The sequence below is a fragment of the Equus przewalskii genome, chromosome 30 (assembly GCF_037783145.1).
Source record: "Equus przewalskii isolate Varuska chromosome 30, EquPr2, whole genome shotgun sequence".
Lineage (NCBI taxonomy): Eukaryota > Metazoa > Chordata > Mammalia > Perissodactyla > Equidae > Equus > Equus przewalskii.
Genome location: NC_091860.1, coordinates 4,323,401 through 4,347,192, shown reverse-complemented (window position 1 = coordinate 4,347,192; position 23,792 = coordinate 4,323,401). Strand labels below are relative to the sequence as shown.

The window sequence follows — 23,792 nt, the reverse complement described above, 5'->3', positions numbered from 1 at the left end:
TTTGCTGGCGGGGAGGGGCTGTTACTCACAGGCCAGTCTGGGTTCAGATCAGTTCTGTTCTCTGGTCTCCCAAGGCCCTTCATTTATGGGGTCCCCGGGGACGGAAGCTTTCCCCCTGTCAGCGGGTCTCCACTGAATCAGCGGCAGGAGTCCTGGATGATCCCCCGGTTGCGCGGCCCCTCCCCCGCTCCTTCCCGACCCGCACCGCAGCGATAGCAGACTCTAGGGGAGGGAGCGATGTTCTCTCCTACCGTTCCAGCGCCTCTGAGGATGTAAGCAAGGTTTATGATCTCTGCCTTCTTGGTACTGTAGGTCTCTAAGGAGCTGGCATTATGTTTATTCTCTGTAATTCAGTTCTTCCAATCTTTTGTTGTATTTTAGAGGGGAGAGAATCCCGGGTCAGCTCACCCCACCATTTTGCCTATAATATTTGTTTTGAAGTGCACACTTGTTCCAACGTGATCACACAATTTGAGCATAATGTGAACTTTACATTTAAATTTGCTTATGCACAATTTCGTCTGCAAAAAGTACTAGGTGAAGGCAGAAAATAGTTTCTACAAGCTGCCTTGATTCACCATGTGTATAGTGTACTGCGCCAGTCCACATCTGGTGTTACAGCTTTTCATCCAAGTTCAGATAATTGTCCTTCCAGTACTGCACAATAATTTATAACTTGCAGCCTATTCATTGCCCACTTTCACAAGCAAGCTTCGTGTCTTTTTCAAGATAAAGAGCTGTATTTCTCTTAGTATATATTTCTTAATCATTTAACTTTGTAAAACTGGACTGATGTTTTTATTGAGCTTCTATGTTTTTAATGTATCATCGACAATGTTTTTGCATGCTGTGCACCTAATTCCATTTTCCCCACATGTCTTTCAAGTTTTTTTGCATGATTTCTATAGTGAGGTGATTTTTCAAGAAGACATATACAGAACTGGATGTAATTTGTCAGGGGTGTTTAATTGTTTTGATATGTATTAGCTTATATACAGCTTACATTCAGTAAAGCATGATAACAAATGTTCTGGCTGTATCATTAATTTCGTTTTGATTCTATTCAGATAAGTTTTCTTTGAAACGTAGTATAGTGATTCTCAAAGTAAAATGGAAATCTTGGTAATGTATATTATATATTTACCTATAATTTATTGTCTCCTTAACTATTTATCTTTGGCTTATATAAAATTACACAGAAAACAAAGCCTACACATGATCGAATAAAGAAAACTGGTAAAATGGAGAAGAAAAAAGACAGAGGAAAACCTGAGAATTCAGAAGAGTAAGACATAAAAATACGTGTCAATATTTTTTTTCCTTTTTCCTTTATATTTTCACTTTATGCAAACAATTTGAGGTCATATAAAAATAACAGGTTTCTAAAAGAGATAACACTAGCTAATATATAGTTTTATAAACAGACTAGGATATGATTGTGGGAGAAAGCTGAGAAGGGAAGAACAAAGAACTTTGAATTAGAGGAAGAGAATGAACCACAAGATATTCAGGAATAGGTAAACAGAATCACATCTGTAAATAGTTTTAGGGAAAAAAGGATTTACATGGTTTCCTTGATGGTCTAGCTAATGATTTGTAATGTTTATGTTAACTTCTTAGACTGGGTGGTTCTCTTTTTACTTTACTTCTTGATTGTACTTATTTTATAAAAACAATTATCTATGTTTATATCTGGTGGATTATCATACAGTGGCCTTATTAAGTGAATATTTTCTTTAGTAATATAATTTTTATATTTTGAATTTGCTTGGTCAAATCCTAATGTAAATATATAATTTAAAAAAGAAACTATGATTTCAATTTTTATAGACTTCCACAAATTCTGAAAAGAAATTCACTGGACAAGTGGTCTTGACCTTTGACTTAGAGAAGAAAAGATGTCCAGAATAGAAAAAAATACTAATGTACTTTGAAAATTCTTGCTCCAGCTCATCTTTCCATATTTTAATAATATCAATGAGAAGTTAACTTGAGAAATGTTATTCAGTTATCTATCATTTAACCTATATGGATTTTATGGCTTTAAAAAATTATGAATTTCTTTTGAAAAATTTTATTTCTTTAAAATGGTTTTAGTACTCCTCAAGAAAGAAAAGTAGTCATGTAATTTAAAGTATCATGATATATTTTAAAACAATTTTAATTACAGGGACAAGCCTGTAGTTCAAGAGCTTAAAACAAAAGAAGAGTTGCTTCAAGTTCAGGTAACATACACTCTCTGTGCATCTAAATTTGATTAATAAGTGCTCTGGGGAATTATATGTATAGATAATATTAGTGTGTATGTGACTATAGGGTGGGTGTGTGTGTGTGTACTAAAGTTCTTCCTAAGATATTTCTTTTTTGTTGGTTGACTTTTCTCAGCAAATTTCAGAAAATAAAATGGTAAATCCAGGCATATTTTCTGTCAAGGTTATCAAAATGACCATCGTTTACTCAACTACAGGCAATATCATGGAGAAAACAACATCACATTGGCAGTCAGAACAGGGACTTACTAGTTATGTGACATTGGCCAAGTCACTTTAACCTGCGTGAACTTCCTATTTTCTGTCACTAAAATGGGTAAAATAATAGCTGCCGTATCTATCTCAAAAAGATGTAAGAGGTATAAAAAGCAAGTAAGAAAAAGTTCTTCAGAAATTGTAAACTGTAGAGCCCACTCTTTTTTATGTGATCCAATGAAAGGAATACAAGTGACCCCTTTATTTCATCTTGGCTTTGGAATGCTTTCTTTTGCTACAAGTTAACTTCTTATTAACCATCAGAGTTCATCACCCATTTCAGTGAGCGGCTGGAGTTGTGTCCTACAAGTATGCACCTGAATGATTCAAGAATCCAATAATATAAATTTGGGAAGGAAATGAGAGTACCACTGGAGATACTGAATATAAAATGTACAGCTTTATGGTATTAGTTTTCTATTCCTGGGCAACAAGTTTCCACAAATTTGGCAGCTTTAAACAATTTATGTTGTTTCACAGTTTGAGTGGGTTGGGGGTCTGAACATGGCTTAACTGTGTCCTATGCTCAAGGTCTCACCAAGCTGCAGTCAAGGCGTTGGCTGGGCTTTATTCCCGTTCTGTAACTTGGAGTCCTCTTCCAAGCATGAGTGGATGTGGCAAACTTCAGTTCCTCTCAGCCATATGGTCTTCTATGTATAATGCAACATGATCGTGGGATTGACATCTCCTCACTTTAGATAAATACTGCAATTTAATAAAAGGAGTGGCATCTCATCACTTTGCTCTATTTTATTGGCTAGAAGCAAGTCACAGGTCCCACCCACACTCAAAGGGAGTAGATTATATCTCCCAGGGATGAGATCATGGAGGCCATCAATTCTGCCTACCACACTTACCAGCTTATTTTATATAAAACAGCATTTTGTATATTTTAAAATTTTCTTGTACCATTATATTATTAATGTTATGTCTTTAAGCTAGTGTTTTAGTTTATTTGGGCTGTATCTTAGTCCATTCAGATTCTTCTGATAAAATATCAGGGACTGGGTAGCTTATACAGAACAGAAATTTATTTCTCATAGTTCTGGGGGCTTGAAGTTCAAAATCAGGGTGCCAGCACGATGGGGTGAGGGCCTCTTCTGTGTTATAGACTTCTTGTTGTATTCTCACATGGCATAGAAGGCAAAGGAGCTCTCTGGAGTCTTTTTTTATAAGAGCACTAATCCCATTCATAGGGGTACCACCCTCATGAACTAATCACCTCCCAAAGGCCCCACCTCCAAACACCGTTACATTGGGGATGAGGTTTCAATATAAGTTTCTGAGGGACACAAACCTTTAGTTTGTAGCAGCTAGTATCATTTCAAATTATTTTTTCTGAATTTAAAGTCAAAATTTTCTTGTAGGGATAATTTTTTCTGGAGAAGATCAATGGATTTAATGAGAATTTTAAAGGAATTTATCTCCCTCTTTCAAAACTCTGTTATGAACCATCACTGATTTAGGCCATTTTACAGAGATCAATAGAAGCTAAAAAGTGACTTGCTTAGGGTTAGAGAACAAACTGGTAGCGAAATCTGAGCTGCAAACATGGCTTTCTGAATCCTGCTCAGCATTTGCAATTAGTGAAAATATGTTCAGTTTTGCTTCCTCAGGCAGGCATGGATAATAGAATCAGTTGGAATCATTATCTATCTGTTCAAGTAATTATATGCTTATAAAATGTTTTACTAAGTCATAAAAACTTTTAGTTTTTGAAAATGACTAGTTTTTAAAAATTAGCTGTTTAGTTTTTAGAGGATCGTTATTCCGGTAATTATTCTAACATTCATTGAAAGTATGTAGATAAAATGATCAGTTTGATCCCAAGCCTGCCCTTATGTGGTGTAGATTGTTCCTTGAACAAGAGTGGCTAAGGAAAAGCAGATGTTGAAGTCTAGCCCATGGTTTACTTGGCAGCTGTTCACCCTGGCATATGGCTGCATTTGCCTAAATGAAGGGTTCTTTTTCTTATTCATCAAAGACACTGTATGAACTAGCAGTCAGTAGCCAGAATTGTACTTAACAAAATCATGCTGAGGTAAAATGATATAAAGTATTTTTTTATTCTATTAAATTTGATTTTCAGATTATTAGAAAAATAGAGTGCATTTACTCTAGGCAAATATCTACTAAGTGGGTGATTGGCAGCTTAATCATATGGATATAAGAAAGGACAAATGTATTTTTTGTAACCTAACATTATAGAAAATGAAAATATTTTACATATTTGAATGCTTTGTGAGTCAAATCATCTACACCATATTTTTGTACGTTGGTGGTAATTACGGGTTATTCCATTTTTAGAAGGGGAAACTCAGAGATGTTAAATAACTTGACCAGATTTGCAGATGCACTCTGGTGGGACTGGATAGCCCAAGAATCATCTCTCTTTGTAGGTGGGGCTAAAATGACTAAAAGCATAAATTCAAATGTGATCTCTCCATTGACTGTTTCTTCGCGAGGAACGTCACCTTTCTAAATTTACAGAAACTTAGTTTCTTTTATGCATAATGCCAAGAACTCTGTCTTTCTGTTAAAACTACGTATTACTTACTCCGAGATATGAATACCTTAACACAAATATAAACGGTAATTGTAATTACATCCTATAGGTACTTGAATAAATTGAATAAACTTGTTGCATGCAACATATATAATGTAATATAAGAGGTACAGGATCGATAAGGAAATATTGAATTTGTTTTTTTCTGAGTTTAAAGTCTTTAAAGAATTTTTTTCTTTGACATGTAACATTATATTAGTTTGGAAGCTGGAATATATTATGTTAGCACATACTGGAGACATCATGTCCCCGACTAATTCCAACATAATAAATGCACATATAAAAGGGAACTATGATGTAGTAATTGAGAATATGGAGTTAGAAAACAGGAAGGATTTCTATTTAGAGATAATATGCGGAAAGACAAGGACTTGAGGGTACAAAGGCTATTTAGAGAAATTCAAATGCTTGAGTATGATAGGAGTTTTGGATTAAAGAGAGGAGTAGTAGGAGGCCTGATAGGGATCTTTTGTGGATGGCATCAGTAGTTTGGATTTTGAATAAGATATGAGGACTTACTGAAGAATATTAAGAATGATCCACTTGGTGTTTTTTATTAAGATCATTCTGCGAAGAATGAACGATGAATTTTGGGGTAGAGATTGAATTTTGCAATCAGGGAGAACAATTAGAGAGTTTTTGCAATAATTTAACTCAGTGATAATCAAACTAGTTAATTATAAATTCTATGAATTTATTAAGGTAGAATTGTAAACAGTGTTTCTTGTGATCTAAATTTTACTGTTGCCAAGTGGGAAGACAATTTTATAAAAATATTGATCCATTCAAATTAATATAATAAATGTAATGCATTTCTAATCAGAACTCAAAAAGGACTTTAAAAAATTTATTGAGGTCATATTAATTTATAACATTCTGAAATTTCAGTTGTACATTATTATTTGTGGGTCACCATATATATGTGCCCCTTTACCCTCCATGGCCACCCCAACACCTTTCCCTCTGGTAACCACTAATCTGTTCTTTTTGTCCGTGTGTTAATCTTCCATATATGAGTGAAATCATGTGGTGTTTGTCTTTCTCTGTCTGGCTTATTTTGCTTAACATACTACCCGTGAAGTCCATCTACGTTGTTGCAACTGGGATGATTTTATCTTTTTTATGGCTGAGTAGTATTCTATTATATATATATACTACTTGGATTGCTTCCATGTCTTGGCTATTGTGAATAATTCTGCAATGAATGTAGGAGTGCATAAGTCTCTTTGAATTGTTGATTTCAAGTTCTTTGGATAAATAGGCAGTAGTGGGATAGCTAGGTCATATGGTATTTATATCTTTAATTTTTTGAGAAATTTCCATACTGTTTTCCTTAGTGACTGCACCAGTTTGCATTCCCACCAGCAGTGTATGAGGGTTCCCTTTTCTCCACATCGTCTCCAACATTTGTTATTTTTTGTCTTAGTAATTATAGCCATTCTAGCAGGTGTAAGGTGATATCTCATTGTAGTTTTGATTTGCATTTCCCCAATAATTAGTGGTGTTGAACATCTTTTCATGTGCCTGTTGGCCATCTGCGTATCTTCTTTGGAAAAATGTCTGTTCGTATCCTCTGCCCATTTCTTAACTGGGTTGTTAGTTTTGTTGTTGTTGAGTTGTGTGAGTTCTTTATATATCTTGGAGATTAACTCCTTGTCAAATATATGATTTGAAAATATTTTCTCCCAGTTGGTGGGTTGTCTTTTCATTTTGTTCATGGTTCCCTTTGCCTTGCAGAAGCTCTTTAGTCTGATGTAGTCCCATTTATTCATTGTTTATTTTGTTCCCCTTGCCTGAGTAGACATGGTATTCAAAAAGATGCTTCTAAGACTGATATCAAAGAGTGTACTGCCTATATTTTTCTTCTAGGAGTTTTATGGTTTCACATCTTTACCTTCATGTCTTTAATCCATTTTGAGTTAATTTTTGTGTATGGTGTAAGATAATGGTCTACTTAAATTATTTTGCATGTGGCTGTCCAGTTTTCCCAAAACCGTTTATTGAAGAGGCTTTCCTTTCTCCGTTGTATGTTCTTGGCGCCTTTGTCGAAGATTACCTGCCTGTAGATGTGTGGTTTTGTTTCTGGGCTTTCACTTCTGTTTTTGTGCTGGTACCATGCTGTTTTGATTACTATAGCTTTGTGGTATATTTTGAAGTCAGGGATTGTGATGCCTTTAGCTTTACTCTTTTCTCTCAGGACGACACTAGCTATTCGGGGTCTTTTGTTGCCCTCTATGAATTTTAGGATTGTTTGTTCTGTTTCTGTGAAGAATGTCATTGGGATTCTGATTGGGATTGCACTGAATCTGTATATTGCTTTGAGTAATATGGACATTTTAGCTATGTTTATTCTTCCAATCCATGTGCATGGAATATCTTTCCATTTCTTTATGTCATCATCGATTTCTTTCAATAATGTCTTATGCTTTTCATTGTATAGGTCTTTCACCTCCTTGGTTAAATTTATTCCTAGGTATTTTATTCTTTTTGTTGTGATTGTAAATGGGATTGTATTCTTGAGTTCTCTTTCTGATAGTTTGTTATTAGAGTATAGAAATGCAACTGATTTTTGTAAGTTGACTTTGTACCCTGCAACTTTGCTTCAGTTGTTGATTATATCTAATAGTTTTCCAATGAATTCTTTAGGGTTTTCTATATATAGGATCATATTGTCTGAAAACAGTGAGAGTTTCCACTCTCCCTTTTGCATTTGGATACTCTTTATTTCTTTTTCTTGCTTAATTCTCTCTGGCCCAAACTTCCCATACTATGTAGAATAAGAATGGCGAGAGTGGGCACCCTTGTCTTGTTCCTGTTCTCAGAGAGGTGGCTTTCAGTTTTTGACCACTGAGTATGAGGTTGGCTGTGGGTTTGTCATATATGGCCTTTATTATGTTGAAGTAGGAAAGGAAACTTCTTTACTCATTTTATTGAGAGTTTTTTTTTTTCTCATAAATGGATGTTGGATCTTGTCAAATGTTTTCTCTGCATCTTGTGAGATGATGATGTGGTTTTTATACCTCACTTTGTTAATGTGGTGTATCACATTGGTTGATTTGTAGATGGTGAGCCATCCCTGCATCCCTGGTATAAATTCCACTTGATCATGGTGTATAGGCCTTCTAATGTATTGCTGTATTCGGTTTGCCAATAGTTGGTTTAGGATTTTTGCGTATGTTCATTAGTGATAATGACCTGTAATTTTCCTTCTTTGTGTTGTCCTTGTCTGGCTTTGAGGTCTAGGTGATGTTGACCTCATAGAATGAGTTGGGAAGTGTTCCATCATCTTCAGTTTTTTGGATTAGTTTGAGAAGGATAGGTATTAATTAAATCTTCTTTGAATGTTTGGTAGAATTCTCCAGAGAAGCCATCTTGTCCAGGACTTCTATTTCTTGGGAGATTTTTGATTACTGTTTCAATCTCTTTAGTTGTGATTGGTATTCAGATTCTCTATTTCTCCTTGATTCAGTTTTGGGAGGTTGTATGAGTCTAAGAATTTAATCCATTTCTTCTAGATTGTCTAATTTGTTGGCATATAGTTTTTCATAGTATTCTCTTAATAATCCCTTGTATTACTGTGGTATCTGTTTTAATTACTCTTAATTTCTAATTTTATTTATTTGAGCATTCTCTATTTTCTTCTTAGTGAGTCTGGCTAAGGGTTTGTCAATTTTGTTTATCTTCTCAAAAAAACAGCTCTTTGTTGCGTTGATCTTTTCTACTTTTTGGTTTCAATTTCATTGTTTCTGCCCTAATTTTTATTATTCCTCCTTCTGCTGACTTTGGGCTTTGTTTTTTCTTTTTGTAGTTCTGTTAGGTGTAGTTTAAGATTACTTACTTGAGATTTTTCTTGTTTTTTGAGGTGTGCCTCTATTACTATGAATTGCGATCCTAGAACCACTTTTGTTGCATCTCATAAGAGCTGGTATGATTTTCGTTTGTCTCCTAATATTTTTTGATCATCCTTTGATTTCCTTGTTGATCCAATGGTTCTTCAGTAGCACGTTGTTTAGTCTCTACATATTTGTGACTTTCCCAGCTTTTTTCTTGCAGTTGATTTCTAGTTTCATAGCATTATGGTCAGAAAAGATGCTTGATATGATTTCAATCTTCTTAAATTTATTGAGTCTTCCTTTGTTTTGCAGCATGTGGTCTATCTTTGAGAATGTTCCATGTGCAGTTGAGAAAAATGTGTATTCTGCTGATTTTGGCTGGAGTATTCTATATATATTAAGTCCATCTGGTCTAGTTTTTCGTTTCTTCCACAATTTCCTTGTTGCCCTCTGTTTGGATGATCTATCCATTGATATAAGTGGGGTGTTGAGGTCCCTTGCTATTATTGTGTTGCTTTTAATTTCTCCCTTTAGATCTGTTAATAGTTGCTTTATGTGCTTTGGTGCTCGTGTGTTAGGTGCATATATATTCATAAGTGTTATGTCCTCTTGGTGGAATGTTCCTTTTATCATTATATGCTGAGCCTCTTTGTCTCTCATTGCCTTTTTTATCTTGAAGTCTGCTTTGGCTGATTATCAGTATGGCAACACCTGCTTTTGTTTGTTTGCCATTTGCTTGGAGTATCATCTTCCATCCCTTCACTCTGAGCCTGTGTTTGTCTTTAGAGCTGAGATGTGTTTCCTGGGGGCCGCATGTTATTGGGTCTTGTTTGTTAATCCATCCAGCTACTCTGTGTCTTTTTTTTTTAAGGAAGATTAGCCCTGAGCTAATATCTGCTGCCAATCCTCCTTTTTTTTTTTTTTTTTTTTTTGCTGAAGAAGATTGGCTCTGAGCTAACATCCATACCCATCTTCCTCTACTTTATATGTTGGACGCCTGCCACAGCATGGCTTGATAAGCAGTGTGTAGGTCCACACCTGGGATCCAAACCGGAAACCCTGGGCCGCTGAAGTGGAGCATGCGAAGTTAACTGCTGCACCACCAGGCCAGCCCCTGACTCTGTGTCTTCTGATTGAGGAATTCAATCCATTTACATTTAGAGTGATTATTGATATATGAGGGCTTAATAGGGCCATTTTATCTCTTGTTTTCCGGTTATTCTGTATTTCCCTTGTTCCTCTTCCTGTGTGTTTCTGACTGACATTTTAATTGGGTGACTTTCTATGATGGCTTTCTCGTTATTTATCATTTGGTCTCTGTTCTGATTTTTTGTTTAGTGGTTACCATCAGGTTTGTAGAAAAGATCTCATAGATGAGCTAGTCCATTTTTTGATAGGTTCTTATCTCCTTAGTCTGAGCAGTTTCCATCCCTTTCCTCTTCCCTGTCTAAGTTATTGTTGTCAAAACTTAGTCTGTTTTGTTGTGAGTTTGTGATTAAAGTGAAGTGATTATACTTATTTTTGGTGCTTTCTTCAAAAAGCTCTTTTTTAAAAGAAAGATATAGTTTGAAAATTATGTAGAACTTACCTATAAAATCATCTAGCAGACTTTTTAAAAACCGGTAGCTCTTTGACCACTTTTTCAATTCTTTTTGAGATTATTGGGGCATCTATTTTGGTGGTTTATATTTTGATAAAAACTCATCCATTTATAATGGTTTTTCAAGTTTATTGCTTAGAATTTTACATTATGTTATCTTTGAGTTCTTTTTATTCTTTTCTTTTTCTTGTATCTATTTTTCTACCTCTTTTCCCATTTCTTTTCCACTTACAGAATTATTGGTTTGTTCATTGTTTGTATCTTTTCCTTTTAATCAGGTTTGTCAGGGCATTATATATTATAGATGTTTTCAACTAAGTGGTTTTGGGTTTCCTTTAGCTCTTCTATTGTTTTATTTCTTGTTGCTTTTATTGTTTGCTTTCTATTTAGTTAGTTTAAGCTTACTTTTATTAATTTCTTTTACCTCTTTTTCTTTAGTTTATTTTTAGTTCCTTTTCAAATCCATATTAGTTGTATATGTAACTTATTTATTATTATGTTTGTTTAATAAAAACACTCTACAGGCTATGCGGTTTTCACTGAATATAATTTTATTTGTATTTTATAGATGTTTGAGTTTCTCTGTTTCAAAAAATGTTTTTAGTTCACCTTTTCATTGTTGGCTTACTTGTTTATATAATTAACATCAGAAAATATGATGAAACATCTCCACTTTTTGGAAGTTTTAAAAGATTTTCTCTGTGGTCAAGTGCATGTTTTTGTTTCAGTTTTCTGTTACTCTATAACAAACTACATCAACATTTAGAGCTTTAATACATCAATAATTAATTATTTCTTATTGATTTTGGGGTTCACTTGATTCAGAGGAAGGATTCTTCTGCTCCATGTTGTGTCAACTGAGGTCACTCATGTTTCTTCACTCAGCTGTGGAATCTTTATGATGGCTTCCTCATATGTCTGGTGGTGGGTGGGATGGCTAAGGGCTGAATCCTTCTCTCTCATGTGGTTGCTCATCATTCAGTAGTCAAGCCCAAGCATCCTTGCATGGCAGCTAGAATCCAATAGGTCAAAAGTAGAATCTGCAAGACCTCTTAAGACTTGGGCTCAGAAGCTTTATGAATTTAGAATGTAATTTCCACCACATTTTACTGGTTAGGGGCCAGCTCAGACTCAAGGGGAGGGAAAATAGACTCTACCTCTTGCTGGGAGAAGTGACATATGTATATAGGGATGGGACAAATTATAGATGGTCATTTTGGGAAAAATCTATGATAGTTTTCGCTCTGGCCACCTGTTAATATTTCTCCCACATGGAAAATGTACTCTTCCCTTCCTTCTAAAGTCTCATTGCATTCTAGTTTTATCTTAAGTCTAGGATCTATCATCCGTACCAGGTCTAGATATGGATGAGGTTTCTTGGCACAGCTCCTCTTGATCCGAAGATCTTTTATCTTTTTAAAAAGGCAAATTATCTGTATCCCACCCCTCCAAAACATACCTAACATATACTACTGAGAAAAGGATAGGGTAACTGCAATAGATACTATTATTCAAAAGGGGGGAAACAGAAGGCACATGATCCAGAGCAATTTTGATACCCAACTAGATACATATCACCAGTTCTCCTTACTCTCTGGGTGGGGAATATACCTTGAGTAATGTCTAGTTTTGCTCCCTGGCAATGGTTCCCTAATCTGTTGTTCTAAGTAGCACTTTATTTTGCAGTTTGGTACATTGGTTCCACTCTCTGAATCATCATTCCTTTTTCATAACAAATGGCCCATGTTTGCAGCTGAATAGCTCTGTCAGCCTTCTTCCTACTCATAGAAAATTGGGGACCTAGAGATCTCTTTTCATTTTGAAATGTCTCTCTCGTTTTTAGTCTAATATGGTGATATTTTTCTTAAAAACTTTGTTTTCCATATATGTCATTGTGGTTCTTTCTTTGACCCCAAATCCACATCCATAATTCTTTCTCTTTTTACTTAAGATATGTCAGGCTTTTGTAAGATAATACCCTCAAGATTATTAAAATCCTGTTGTCTAATTAGGAGGATACATGAAGAATAATTAAATCTTTCAGAGGTCTTAACAAACGGTCTTATAGCCACACCCTAGATTTGACTTTTACTCCGAAGCTGTGTTTTATTATCAGTACCACAGCTTTGATCTTTGCCCTAAAGTAATTTCTTACTTTGAGAATTTTTTTTCAGGCTGAGATACTGTCCTGGATGCTCTATATGTTTGCTAATTTCTGTTTTAAAATTTAACAGTTCTTTCTTTAACTCATCTCTCTTCTTGAAGTACCTTATTTTATGTTACTAATATAAACCAAATAATACTTTTAGCAGTCCTACTGGAAATTTCCTTAGCTAGATCCACAAGTTTATTAGGTATGTTTTTAACCTCGCAAGTTACTCGTGGCCTGAGTTTTGTTAATTGTTCTGTCACTACATAACAGAGTGCCTCCCACCTTTTCTAGCCTCCAGTATACATTTTTTAGTCTCACTGCCTTTTATAGCCTCCGTCATAGATTTTTTGACATTCTTCCTGTCTTCAGCTATAGACTTCTTGCTACTCTTCTGGTCTCCACCAATAGTCTCTTTACCACTCTTCCAGCTTCTCCTCACCTGCTGGACCCAAAGCCAATGCCTGATGTTTTAAGTTTTTCTTGTTGTGCCAACCCTGCATCTAGATATTTCTATTGCTTCATATCAAACTTCCCCAAAGTTTAGTGTCTTAAAACAATAATGATTTAGTATTTCTCACAATTCATGGGTTTGCTGCACTCAGCTAGGCAGTGTCTCTGTTTCATGTCATGTTGACTAAGATTATTCACACGGTACATTCAGCTGGGAGCTTAGCTAGAGCCAGAAATGTCCAAGATAGTTTCTCTCACATGTCTGGTGTCCTGTCATTCACTAGTCTAGCCCAAGCTTCTTTACCTGATGGTTGGGACCCAAGCAGGCAAAAGCAAAAACAAAAAAGCTTGTTATAGACTGGAATTGGAAGTCCTTAAAGTTTTTTCACCACGTTCTGTAAGAAAGTCATGAGGCTAGCCCATGTTTAAGGGGAGGAGTGGCATAGATTGGAATAAATTATCAGTGGCCATTTATGGAAATAATCCAACACAATATTCATTTTTTTGTAAATATTCTAATGACATAAAATAATGCACATTTTCTATTGTTAGGTATACCAGTTAACTTTTCCTAAATAACAAATTAATCCAAAACTTAGTGATTTAAAACAGCAGATACTCATTATTTTTCATAGTGACTGGATAGGTTTTCTCTCTGGGGAGGCTTGGGTTGGGTTGGATGGTCTAAGATAGCTTTATTCACATATATGAGGTCCCACTGGAACATCTAAGACAGATGAAACCTCTTTTTAGTCTCTCGTCCTCCAGGAGGCTAGCCCTGGGTAGTTTATAGAAGGATTCTCAGTAGCAAGAGAGCAAAACGAAAGTGGAAGTCTTCTTGAGGCCTAATTTCAGACCTCAGATAGTGCATTGCACAGTAGTTCTCTCTTATCTGTGGCTTTGCTTTCCACAGTTTCAGTTACCCATGGTCAACTGTGGTCTGAAAATATTAAATGGAAAATTCCAGAAATAAACAATTTATGAGTTTTAAACTGTGTGCTGTTCTGAGTAGAGTGATGAAATCTTGAGCCATCCTGCTCCATCCTGCCTGTGACATGTATCATCCCTTTGTCCAGTGTATCCTCATTCTATATGCTGCCTGCCTGTTAGTCACTTAGTAGTTGTCTTGGTTATCAGATCAACTGTCACAATATTGCAGTGCTTGTGTTCAGGTAACCCTTGTTTTACTTAATCATGCCCCCAAGGCACAAGAGTAGCAATGCTGGCAAATCAGATATGCCAAAGAGAAGCTGTAAAGTGCTTCCTTTAAGTGAAAAGGTAAAAGTTCTCAACTTAATAAGGAAAGAAAAAAATTGTATGCCGAAGTCGCTAAGGTCTATGGTAACTTTTATTACAGTATATTGTTATAATTGTTCTATTTTATTATTTGTTGTTAATCTCTTACTGTGCCTAATTTATAAATTAAAGATTATCATAGGTATGTATGTATGTAAAAAACATAGTATATATAGGGTTAGGTACTATCTGCAATTTCAGGCATCCACTGGGGGTCTTAGAATGTATCCTCAGAGCTTAAGGGGGGTCTACTGTATTCTGTTGGCCAAAGCAAGTCACAAGCCAACCCAGTTTCAAGGAATGAGGAAATAGACTCCACCTTTTGATGGGAGCTGCTACAAAGAATTTATGGCCATTTGTAGTCTATCACAGTGGAGTATATTCTCTTTTCTTTTCTTTCTCTCCCCCTCTCACTTTCTCTCTTTATAAAATTCAATTAAATGTGGATTCATTTTATTGTTTTAATTCTGTATATCCTTATTAATTAGAAAATAGGCTAGGATGCTATTTAAAGAGACCTCATATAATTCAATGACTTAAGATAGAATGTTATTTTTCTCTCATGGAAAGTTTGAGTAGATGGTTTCAGGTGGGTATGGTAATTTGATGTTGTCTGGGACTCAGTCTTAACTTCTTGCTCTCATTTCTCACTGAAGTTTAGAGATTTTACCAGGCCTTATTATTATTATTTTTTTTAAATTTAGCTCAAGGAAGTTTTGTTTTGTATTTCTTTCATTATTATTTCTCTTTCTTCTTCCTTTTATGCCTCTGAAACTAATATTTGTATATTATGAGTCCTAGATTTATTCTTTACATCTTGTATATTTTCATCTTGGCTTCTACTTGTAAGTTTGTTCTATGCTATGAGGTATTTCTTCCATTTACAGTATTCCTAAATGTGTTCTCAGAAGGAGCCTTTCAGCTAGACTTTTGGTGGTGAACACGATGCAGTCTATACAGAAGTTGAAATATAATTATGTCCTCCTGAAATTTATATAATGTTATAAACCATTGTTACCTGAATAAAAAAGAGAAAAAACTAAAGGAACCTTTCTCAATCTCACTTCCTCTTGAAGTTTTAAGTTAAAAAATCATGTTTTAAAAACAGATCTCAGGAGACCCTAATTGATGGCTCTGGTGACATTGATCAGAGATTTCCATCAGAGTTCTCATTCTTTCTTTCTAATTATTTTCTGTTTGTCCCTTTAGTTCTGCTTTATAGGGATACCTCTTTGGATTGTTCAAGTTGCTTAGTTCCATGAGATGGTTTATTATATTTCTGTGCCTGTGTATGGAAGTGAGTTTCCTGAGTACCTCACAGGCCGTATATAGAAACCTCTTGAGCAGTGGATGGAAGGTTTATTTTTATTGCATTGCCTGCTTCTGTTTTTATAGATGCTATGTCCTCTCAAATTTCAATGAGAATAAAAATGTAGATTTAAAGCTTTCTTTTGTTTTTTAAAATAACTCTGTTTCAGAAGAGGACATTTGCTATACACTTTAAAGACTTTCTTCTATTTTTGTTTGGCTTTCATTTTTTTCTGATGAGAAGCAAATAGCCATTCACATCATCGTTTCCCTATCTGTAATTTGTCATTTTTCTTTGTCTGCTTTGAAGATTTTCTCTTTTTACGTGGTTTTTAACAGTTTGACTCTGATGTGTGTGGGCATGGTTTTCTTTGTATACAACAACTTGGGATTTTCTGAACATCTCGAGTATGTAAATTTCACCAAGTTTGGGAAATTTTCAACTATTATTTTTCAAACACTTTTTCTACCACTTCTCTCTCTTTTCCTTATAGGAACATAATTGTATGTTAGATATTTGATATTATCACAGATGTTCCTCAGTCTCTATTCATTTAAAAAATTATTTAAAAAAATCATTTAAAAAAGATTAAAAAAATCTTTGTTCTCTCTGTCTTTAGATAGAAATTTTTTATTGATGTATCCTCAAATGGTCTGACTTTTCACTGTCATATTCAATCCACTCCTATGTTCATCCATTAAATTTTTATGTTCAGATATTGTATTCTTCTGTTCTAAAATTTCCATTTGGCTGTTTTTTATAGTTTGTATTTCTCTGCTGAGATTTTCATAATTTTATTTAGTATGAGCATATTTTTTCTTACTTTGGGTATTGTTATAATAGTTTCTTTAAAAGCTTATATGCTAATTCTAAAATCTGGACTATCTTGGGATCACTCCCTGTAGATTGTTTTTTATTTTAATAATAAGTCTCATTTTCCTTTTTCTTCAAATGTCAAGTAATACTAAATTGTATCTTGGATATTGAGAATGTCATTTTGTTGAAACTCTGTATTTTGCCATATTCTTGTGATGATTGGTACTATATTTCTTTGTTTTGCTTTAATTTATAATTAACATGATGGAATGCAAAATAAAGATTCTGTATTTAGGCAGCATTCTAATTGCATTTCACTTCTTTTAGCTTTTGCTAGGCTACCTAGAGTCTTCCCTATGCATATGTGATTCAGTGGTTAGAGGGGGACTTGGGCAGAGTTTATACAAACAGTTTGAGGCTCCTTCTCTCTGGCTCTCTTCTTTGTGTGACTTCTCTCTAACCTTTGCAGTGGCTGTGACTGCTGTAAACTCTGTCCTCTGGTTGGTAAGGCCTAAAAACTCAGGTTTTCTATCAGCTATTAGGTGCTCTGCCTGGCTCAGATTGTGCTTGCCCTCAGACTAGAAACCAGGAAACAAGAATCTTACCTAAGACTCTTCCTTTCTTTCAAGTCTCACCTTCTCTCAAGAATCTACCTACTCTTGGTTGCTCTCCAGTGCTGATATTTGTATTTCTTTCAGAGTTTGTGGTTATGTGTGGCAGGGTTTCTCCAGTAGAAACTTGCTCTGCTATACCATAAACAGAACTGAGGACTTTGGGTATGGCTCCTTAAACTGTCTTCCATCTGATGGAGAATTCTTGAGACTTTTCCTGTGTAATAGAATCCACTCATTCTCACAAAGCCAGAACTATGTTTATTTTGTGTTAAGGGTAGAGTTGCTTCTTTTCATAAAATTGGAAATGTTTGTATGTAAATATTTCAGGCCTAGAGAAAAGGAAAAATGAAATGTTTCATTTACTGTAGTTATAATTTGCCAGACTCAAGGTCACTTTGCCTGTGGAAAATCAATGGGAAGCTACAGGTATAGATATTATCCACCCATATGCCTGAGAAGCATACAGTAACTGTGTGCGCTCAAATTATCATCTTAGCTATCTTTGGAATTTAGAAAAGTAATAATTGTAACAGTAAATTAATAAAAACAAAAATACCAGAATGAATAATTTTTTTCCTTATATTATATTGTAGAAAGTAGCACATGCTCTGGAAAGTGAGAACAAAATCCTTCAGGAAAAACTGAAACAAGCTTTACAGGTAAAGGATATCATGTTCTTTTAAAATTGTTAACAAATAAAGGAAATATCTTCAAAGAACTTGTTAAATGAATAATTTTGACCTTGTAAACTAAGTCGTCTGTATATTTTACTGTTTTGCCAGGTTTTAAGTATATTCATTTTATGCAATAGCAATATGCTAATAAAATTAAATATTTGCTCTTATTTAACACAATCAGCTAGAAAGAGGAGTAAACTTGTTTAGTCAAGCAAAAAGAATCTATTTCAAACTGAGACAATATTAGATATAAAAGTAAAATCTTGCAGGCATTCCAGTTAAACTCAGTTAAACTAGGACTTTGGCTCTTACTGTTCTTTCTCAAATTGTTGCTAAACAATAAAATTAGAAATGAAAGAATCTACAAATATTTTCATAAGTGGATAGATAAAAGTATAATTATTTGTGTAGTACATAATTTTAATTCCAAAAAATACAAGATAACACACACATTTATTAATGATATAGTTTAAAAAGGTGGCTGGAGATAAAATAGATATAAAAAAAGAATGTTTCCTTTTTATCAGAAACAATCATTTAGAAAACATAATAGAAAAAATTGTATTCATAATGTTAGGATATCATATTTAACAAAAGATACACAGTTTTGTCTACTTAGAGTGTCCCTTTTATCATTATATACTGCCTCTCTTTGTTGCTCGTTGCTTTTTTTATCTTGAAGTCTACTTTTTCTGATGTAAGTATGGCAGCATCTGTTTCTTTTGTTTGTCATTAGCCTGGAGTATTGTCTTCCATCCCTGCACTCTCAGCCTGTGTTTATGTTTGGAGCTGAGATGTGTTTCCTGGAGGCAGCATATTGTTGGATCTTGTTTTTTCATTCATCCCACTACTCTGTGTCTTTTGATTGAAGAATTCAATCCATTTACCTTTAGAGTGATTATTGATAAATGAGGGCTTAATGCTGCCATTTTATCACTTGTCTTCCAGTTCTTCTGCATTTCCTTAGTTTCTTGCCCCATGTATTTTGGACTACCAATTGAGTTAGGTAGTTTCTATGATGGTTTTTTTTAGTTTTCTCTTTATTTATTATTTGTGTCTTGTTCTGATTGTTTGTTTAGTGGCTACCATGAGGTTTGCATAAAAAAATCTTGTAAGTTAGATAGTCTATTTTCTGATAACCTCTTATTTCCTTAGACTAAATTGATTCAATCCCTATCCTATTCCCCTTCTAAGTTGTTATTGTCACAACTTATTCCATTTTGTGTTGTGAGTTTGTGGTTAAAATGACATGATTATAATTCTTTTTGGTGTTTTCCTTCCCTTTATCTTTAATGTTATAATTTTTTGCTAACCTGTTATGATAGACAGCTGCAATTTTATGATTTTGTCTACCTATTTATCTTCTTATTCAAGGCTTTGTAACCCCTTTCATTTTTTTTCAGGTATGAGGGCCTTCTTGAGCATTTCTTGTAGGGGAGATCTTGTGGCAATGAACTCCCTTAGCTTTTGTTTATCTGGGAAAGTTTTTATTTCTCCATCATATCTGGAGGATATTTTCACTGGATAGAGTATCTTGCTGAAAGTTTTCATCTTTCAGAAGTTTGAATATATCATTCCACTCTCTCCTAGCCTGTAAGGTTTCTGCTGAGAAATCCACTGAAAGCCTGATAAGGGTTCCTTTGTAAGTTATTTTCTTCTGTCTTTCTGCCTTTAGTACTTTTTCATTGTCACTGACTTTTGCCAGCTTTGCTACTATATGTCTTGGAGAAGGTCTTTTTACATTGATATAGTTAGGAGAGCGATTGACTTGTTTCACTTGTATTTCCAGCTCCTTCCCTGGGTTTTGGAAGTTCTCAACCATTATTTCTTTGAACAAACTTTCTTTTCTTTTCTCCCCAAAGCCCCAGTACATAGTTGTATATCCTAGTTGTAAGTCATTCTAGTTCTTCCATGTGGGATGCCACCACAGCATGGCCAGATGAGCAGCATGTAGGTCAGCACCCAGGATCCAAACTGGTGAACCCCTGGGCTGCTGAAGCAGAGCACACAAACTTAACCATTCAGCCTTGGGGCCAGGCCCTGAACAAGCTTTCTGCTCCATTCTCATTCTTTTCTCCCTCTGGAATACCTATAATCCTTATGTTGCATTTCCTAATTGAGTTGGATGTTTCTCAGGGAGTTTCATCATCTCTTTTTTGTCTTAGTTCTCTCTCCTCCATCTGGAGCATTTCTATGTTTCTGTCCTCCAGACTCTTGACTCGTTGCTCCATTATATTAGTTTTATTATTTAGGGAGTCCAGATTTTTCTTTATCTCATTTGTTGTGTTTTCCATCTCCAACATTTCTGATTTCATAGAACTATCTGTGTTTTCTTGTAACTCATTGAGTTATTTTATGATAGCTATTTTGAATTCTCTGTCATTTAGACTATATGTTTCTGTGCCTGCAGGATTGATTTCTGAGTGCTTGTCATTTTCCTTATGGTCTGGAGATGTAATATATTTCTTCATACTGTTTGACAGCATGTATTTGTGCCTCTGCCTAGTGATGGTCTCTGGTCATGGCTTCCACCTGCTGCCCCTGGGTAGGGGTCAAGAGCTGTGTATTCTGAGCCCACCAATATCTGCTACTTGCTTGCTCCAGCCACTGCTTTTCTAACTGCACAGGTGCTCTGGGTGACTGGCTGGGCTGGAGTGCAGGGCTAGCAGAAGGGCACTTTCTTTTGCCTGCACAATCCCAGGGGCATTCTCACACTGCCCTCAATATCTGCTCTCGTGGGGTGCTAGCTTGATGATGATACAACTGACATACCTTAGTTCCACTCTATGGGGCTTTCCCATGGGCTGTGAAGGGACTTGGATGGCAAAGGTGCTCCCATAGACAGCCACCCCTATGCCCTCTCCTCTTAGAGCTGCATGGTCCAGAGCCCTGGGTCACTGCCATTGGGAGAGGGAGAGGTGATTCCCCTTACTCCCTTCTACTTCCTCTGGGATGTCCAGGACCTCCACTTTTAGGCATATGGCTGTGTGGGTCTCTCAGATGTCTCAGATTCATATACCAATGTCGTCTGTTGGCATATGAATGTCCCTTTTGTTGTACCTTAGGGGGAGACTCTAAGGGGAGACATCACTCTGCTATATAATGCTGACATCACTCCAAAAATACATAGAGTTTTATATGAAGAAAAATATACTTTACTGAGAGATATAGATGAACGGTGAATAAATAGAAATTTATATTTTTGGTTTTGAAGCCTCAATATTATAAATATTCCAGTTTTCCATTTTCTCCAAATTGATATACAAACTTAAAGAATTTTACTTCTAGATACAAGTGGAATTATTTTTGAAGTTAGAATTATTACAGGATGTATTGGGATAAGAAACTGGTGATTATACAAAAAAAATTAAGGAGGATTTGCTCATCCAAAAATCAATATATAATGTAAAAGTATAATAACTAAAGCAACGTGGTTCTAAATTTGGTACTGAATGAAAAGTCCAGAAACAGATTCAAATGAATATAGTAATTTAGTATTTTATAGTTTTAGTTATTAAATTTTTTCCATAGAAGGATAGAATAGTCACAAAAGTAAAACTACTATGAAAAAAGTAAACTACTATGAAAAAAATGGTTAGGTCTCTAGTTCATGTAATGCACCCAGATAAATTACAAATTTACTTAGGATCCAAAAGTCATAAATGAACTATGATGATATTACAAGAAACACTGAGTAACAGTTATATGGTCTTGGCTAGAGCAAGGCCTTCTAAGCATTATACCACAAAGGAACATATTAGTATATTTGTCTATATATAAATTTAAAACTTTTTTATGGTAAAAAAAATCATGAAGTATAAAAATAAAGGGAAAACTCTTTACAGAATGTTTTAGATGAAGATCTTTTACAGATCTACGAAAAATGTGGATAGCCCTCCCCCTAAATAGACAAAAGACACAAGCAAGCAAGTCGTAATTTAGAAACACACATGGCCAATAAATGCATACAAACATATTCAATCTTACTGGTTATCAAATAAATTCAATTTAAGGTAACAGTGGGACAGAGTGTTTTTTACCTGCCACTTGGTAAAAATTTAAAGAACAGAAATATTTAATTGTGGATGTATGCTGAAATGAGCAATCTTTCACCTACTTCTGTTATCAGTACAAACTGATACTTTTCTGGAAGAAAATATGTAGTCAAAGACTTGGAAAAATATAGCCTTTTAATTGAACCATTGTACTTCTAAACATTTATTGTAAAGAAGAAAAAGTGTATAGAGATTTTTGTGCAAGTATGTATAATATAAAATTTTTAATAGCAAAAATGTTTAAATTATCAATATATCCATTGATAAGAAATTTGCTAAGTAGATTAAAGTATATTATTAAATGTACTTCTGTTACTTATTCTGATTTAGATATATATTTATTGTCATGGAATCATATATATGACATTTTTTGATGAATAGAGCATTTTATGTGAGTATAGTATAGTATGATCCAACTTAGTAAAAATTTAATAATACATATACATGTATGCACTAATTATATTTAGAAATAATTGAAAAGGGTGTACATCAAAATGTTAGTGAGTTTTCTGTGAAATTTATTTTTGTAAATTTATATATTTTTTTATAAAAATAACTTTTACTTGAAAACTAAATAAAAGTTATTAAAAGTGACATTTTAAAGAAAAATTTCATTCAAGAAGAAATAAATTGTCACATTTTCTTCTATTATTTGATATTAATTATCCTGGTTACATTCTATCACTTTTTATAATGTGCACCTTTTATTAACATCATTGCACCTGTATAATAATTAGAGTCTTAAAAAAAGATAACCAGGAGAACCTCCTGGGTATAAAAATAGCTGTCAATGTGGAAAAGTTTTATTCATAGTTTTTAATTTTGATTTTGGGTCTGTTAAACTATGGGTTATGCCAGTGGTTTAACTTACCTTCCTCTAACTCAGTAAAAATAAAGTTGAGAAGTAATATGGGCATGGATGTATGAGGATTCCTGAAAGTTTTAATATTGGTAGGAAAATGTCACAAAAATTATGCTTGATAAATGGTTACCTTTTTAAAAACAGGAAGCTGAAAGAGCTAAGCATCAAGTGGACTATTTCCTAAATCAAGGGAAGAAGTTAGTTACAAGTGAGGGGAAGACCAAGACAACAATGGAAATGGATAATAGTAAAATAAAAGTTAAAGGTGAAAATTCATTGGAGAAAGAAACAGGAAAAGCACTGGTTGCAGATGCAAATAGACAAAGGACAAGTGATAAAATCCAAGAACATCAACAGGTAAGGAAGTAACTAAAATAGAGACAGTAATGTATGCTGTAAGAAGGTTATCTTTTTATATTATTATTAACTTCATTTGTATATATTACTTTTAAAAATTTTGTATGCCTTTTTCTCACTTGGACTTTTGCCTTTTATCTTCTGGGTATAGCAGTTAATTATTATCTTGAATACGACTCAATAAAAATATAAACATAAACATAAATATAAACATATTTGATTTTGAATGATCATTTAAGCATCTGAAATTTGAGAGCCAGAAAAAAATAAAATTTCAAAGGCTAAAGATATTTTGCTATAAAGCAATAAAATTAAATATAAATGCAAAACTATGGGGAAAAACCTCTTGAAAAAGAATTTATTTTTCTTTCTGTTGTGCACTGGGTTCAGAAGCTCTCTTGTGAACTTTGTTCAGATTTGTTAATTTATTTATGTCTTAGGAGAGAAAAACAGTCCACAAACAGGCAACTAAATTGATGAGTAATGAAAAGAGTTCAAGAAGTAAAGCAGTCATCGAGACCATAATTATGCGTGTCCTCCTTGTTCTAGCACTATAGCTATTGTCAGGTCCCTCATTTCTTTAACAGTATTTTATATTCTTTAGTATCCCTCCTTCTTGTTTTCAGACCAAAAGTATATGTGTTTTAGAGAGAGCAGAGCAAAACTAGCAAATGGTAAAG

At 34.4% G+C, this 23,792-nt stretch overlaps 1 protein-coding gene across 23 annotated transcripts in view; it reads left to right on the top strand.

Moving 5' to 3' along the window:
• The window catches only part of CCDC7 (coiled-coil domain containing 7), a 463,736-nt gene that overhangs the window by 116,089 nt on the left and 323,855 nt on the right, over window positions 1–23,792 (top strand). For all 23 annotated transcript variants that reach the window (XM_070601703.1, XM_070601701.1, XM_070601699.1 and 20 more), the window contains 4 exons: window positions 1,200–1,285; window positions 2,171–2,225; window positions 17,755–17,820; window positions 22,900–23,112. In XM_070601703.1, the coding sequence (XP_070457804.1) occupies window positions 1,200–1,285; window positions 2,171–2,225; window positions 17,755–17,820; window positions 22,900–23,112 (420 nt within the window). The remainder of the gene's footprint in view (window positions 1–1,199; window positions 1,286–2,170; window positions 2,226–17,754; window positions 17,821–22,899; window positions 23,113–23,792) is intronic.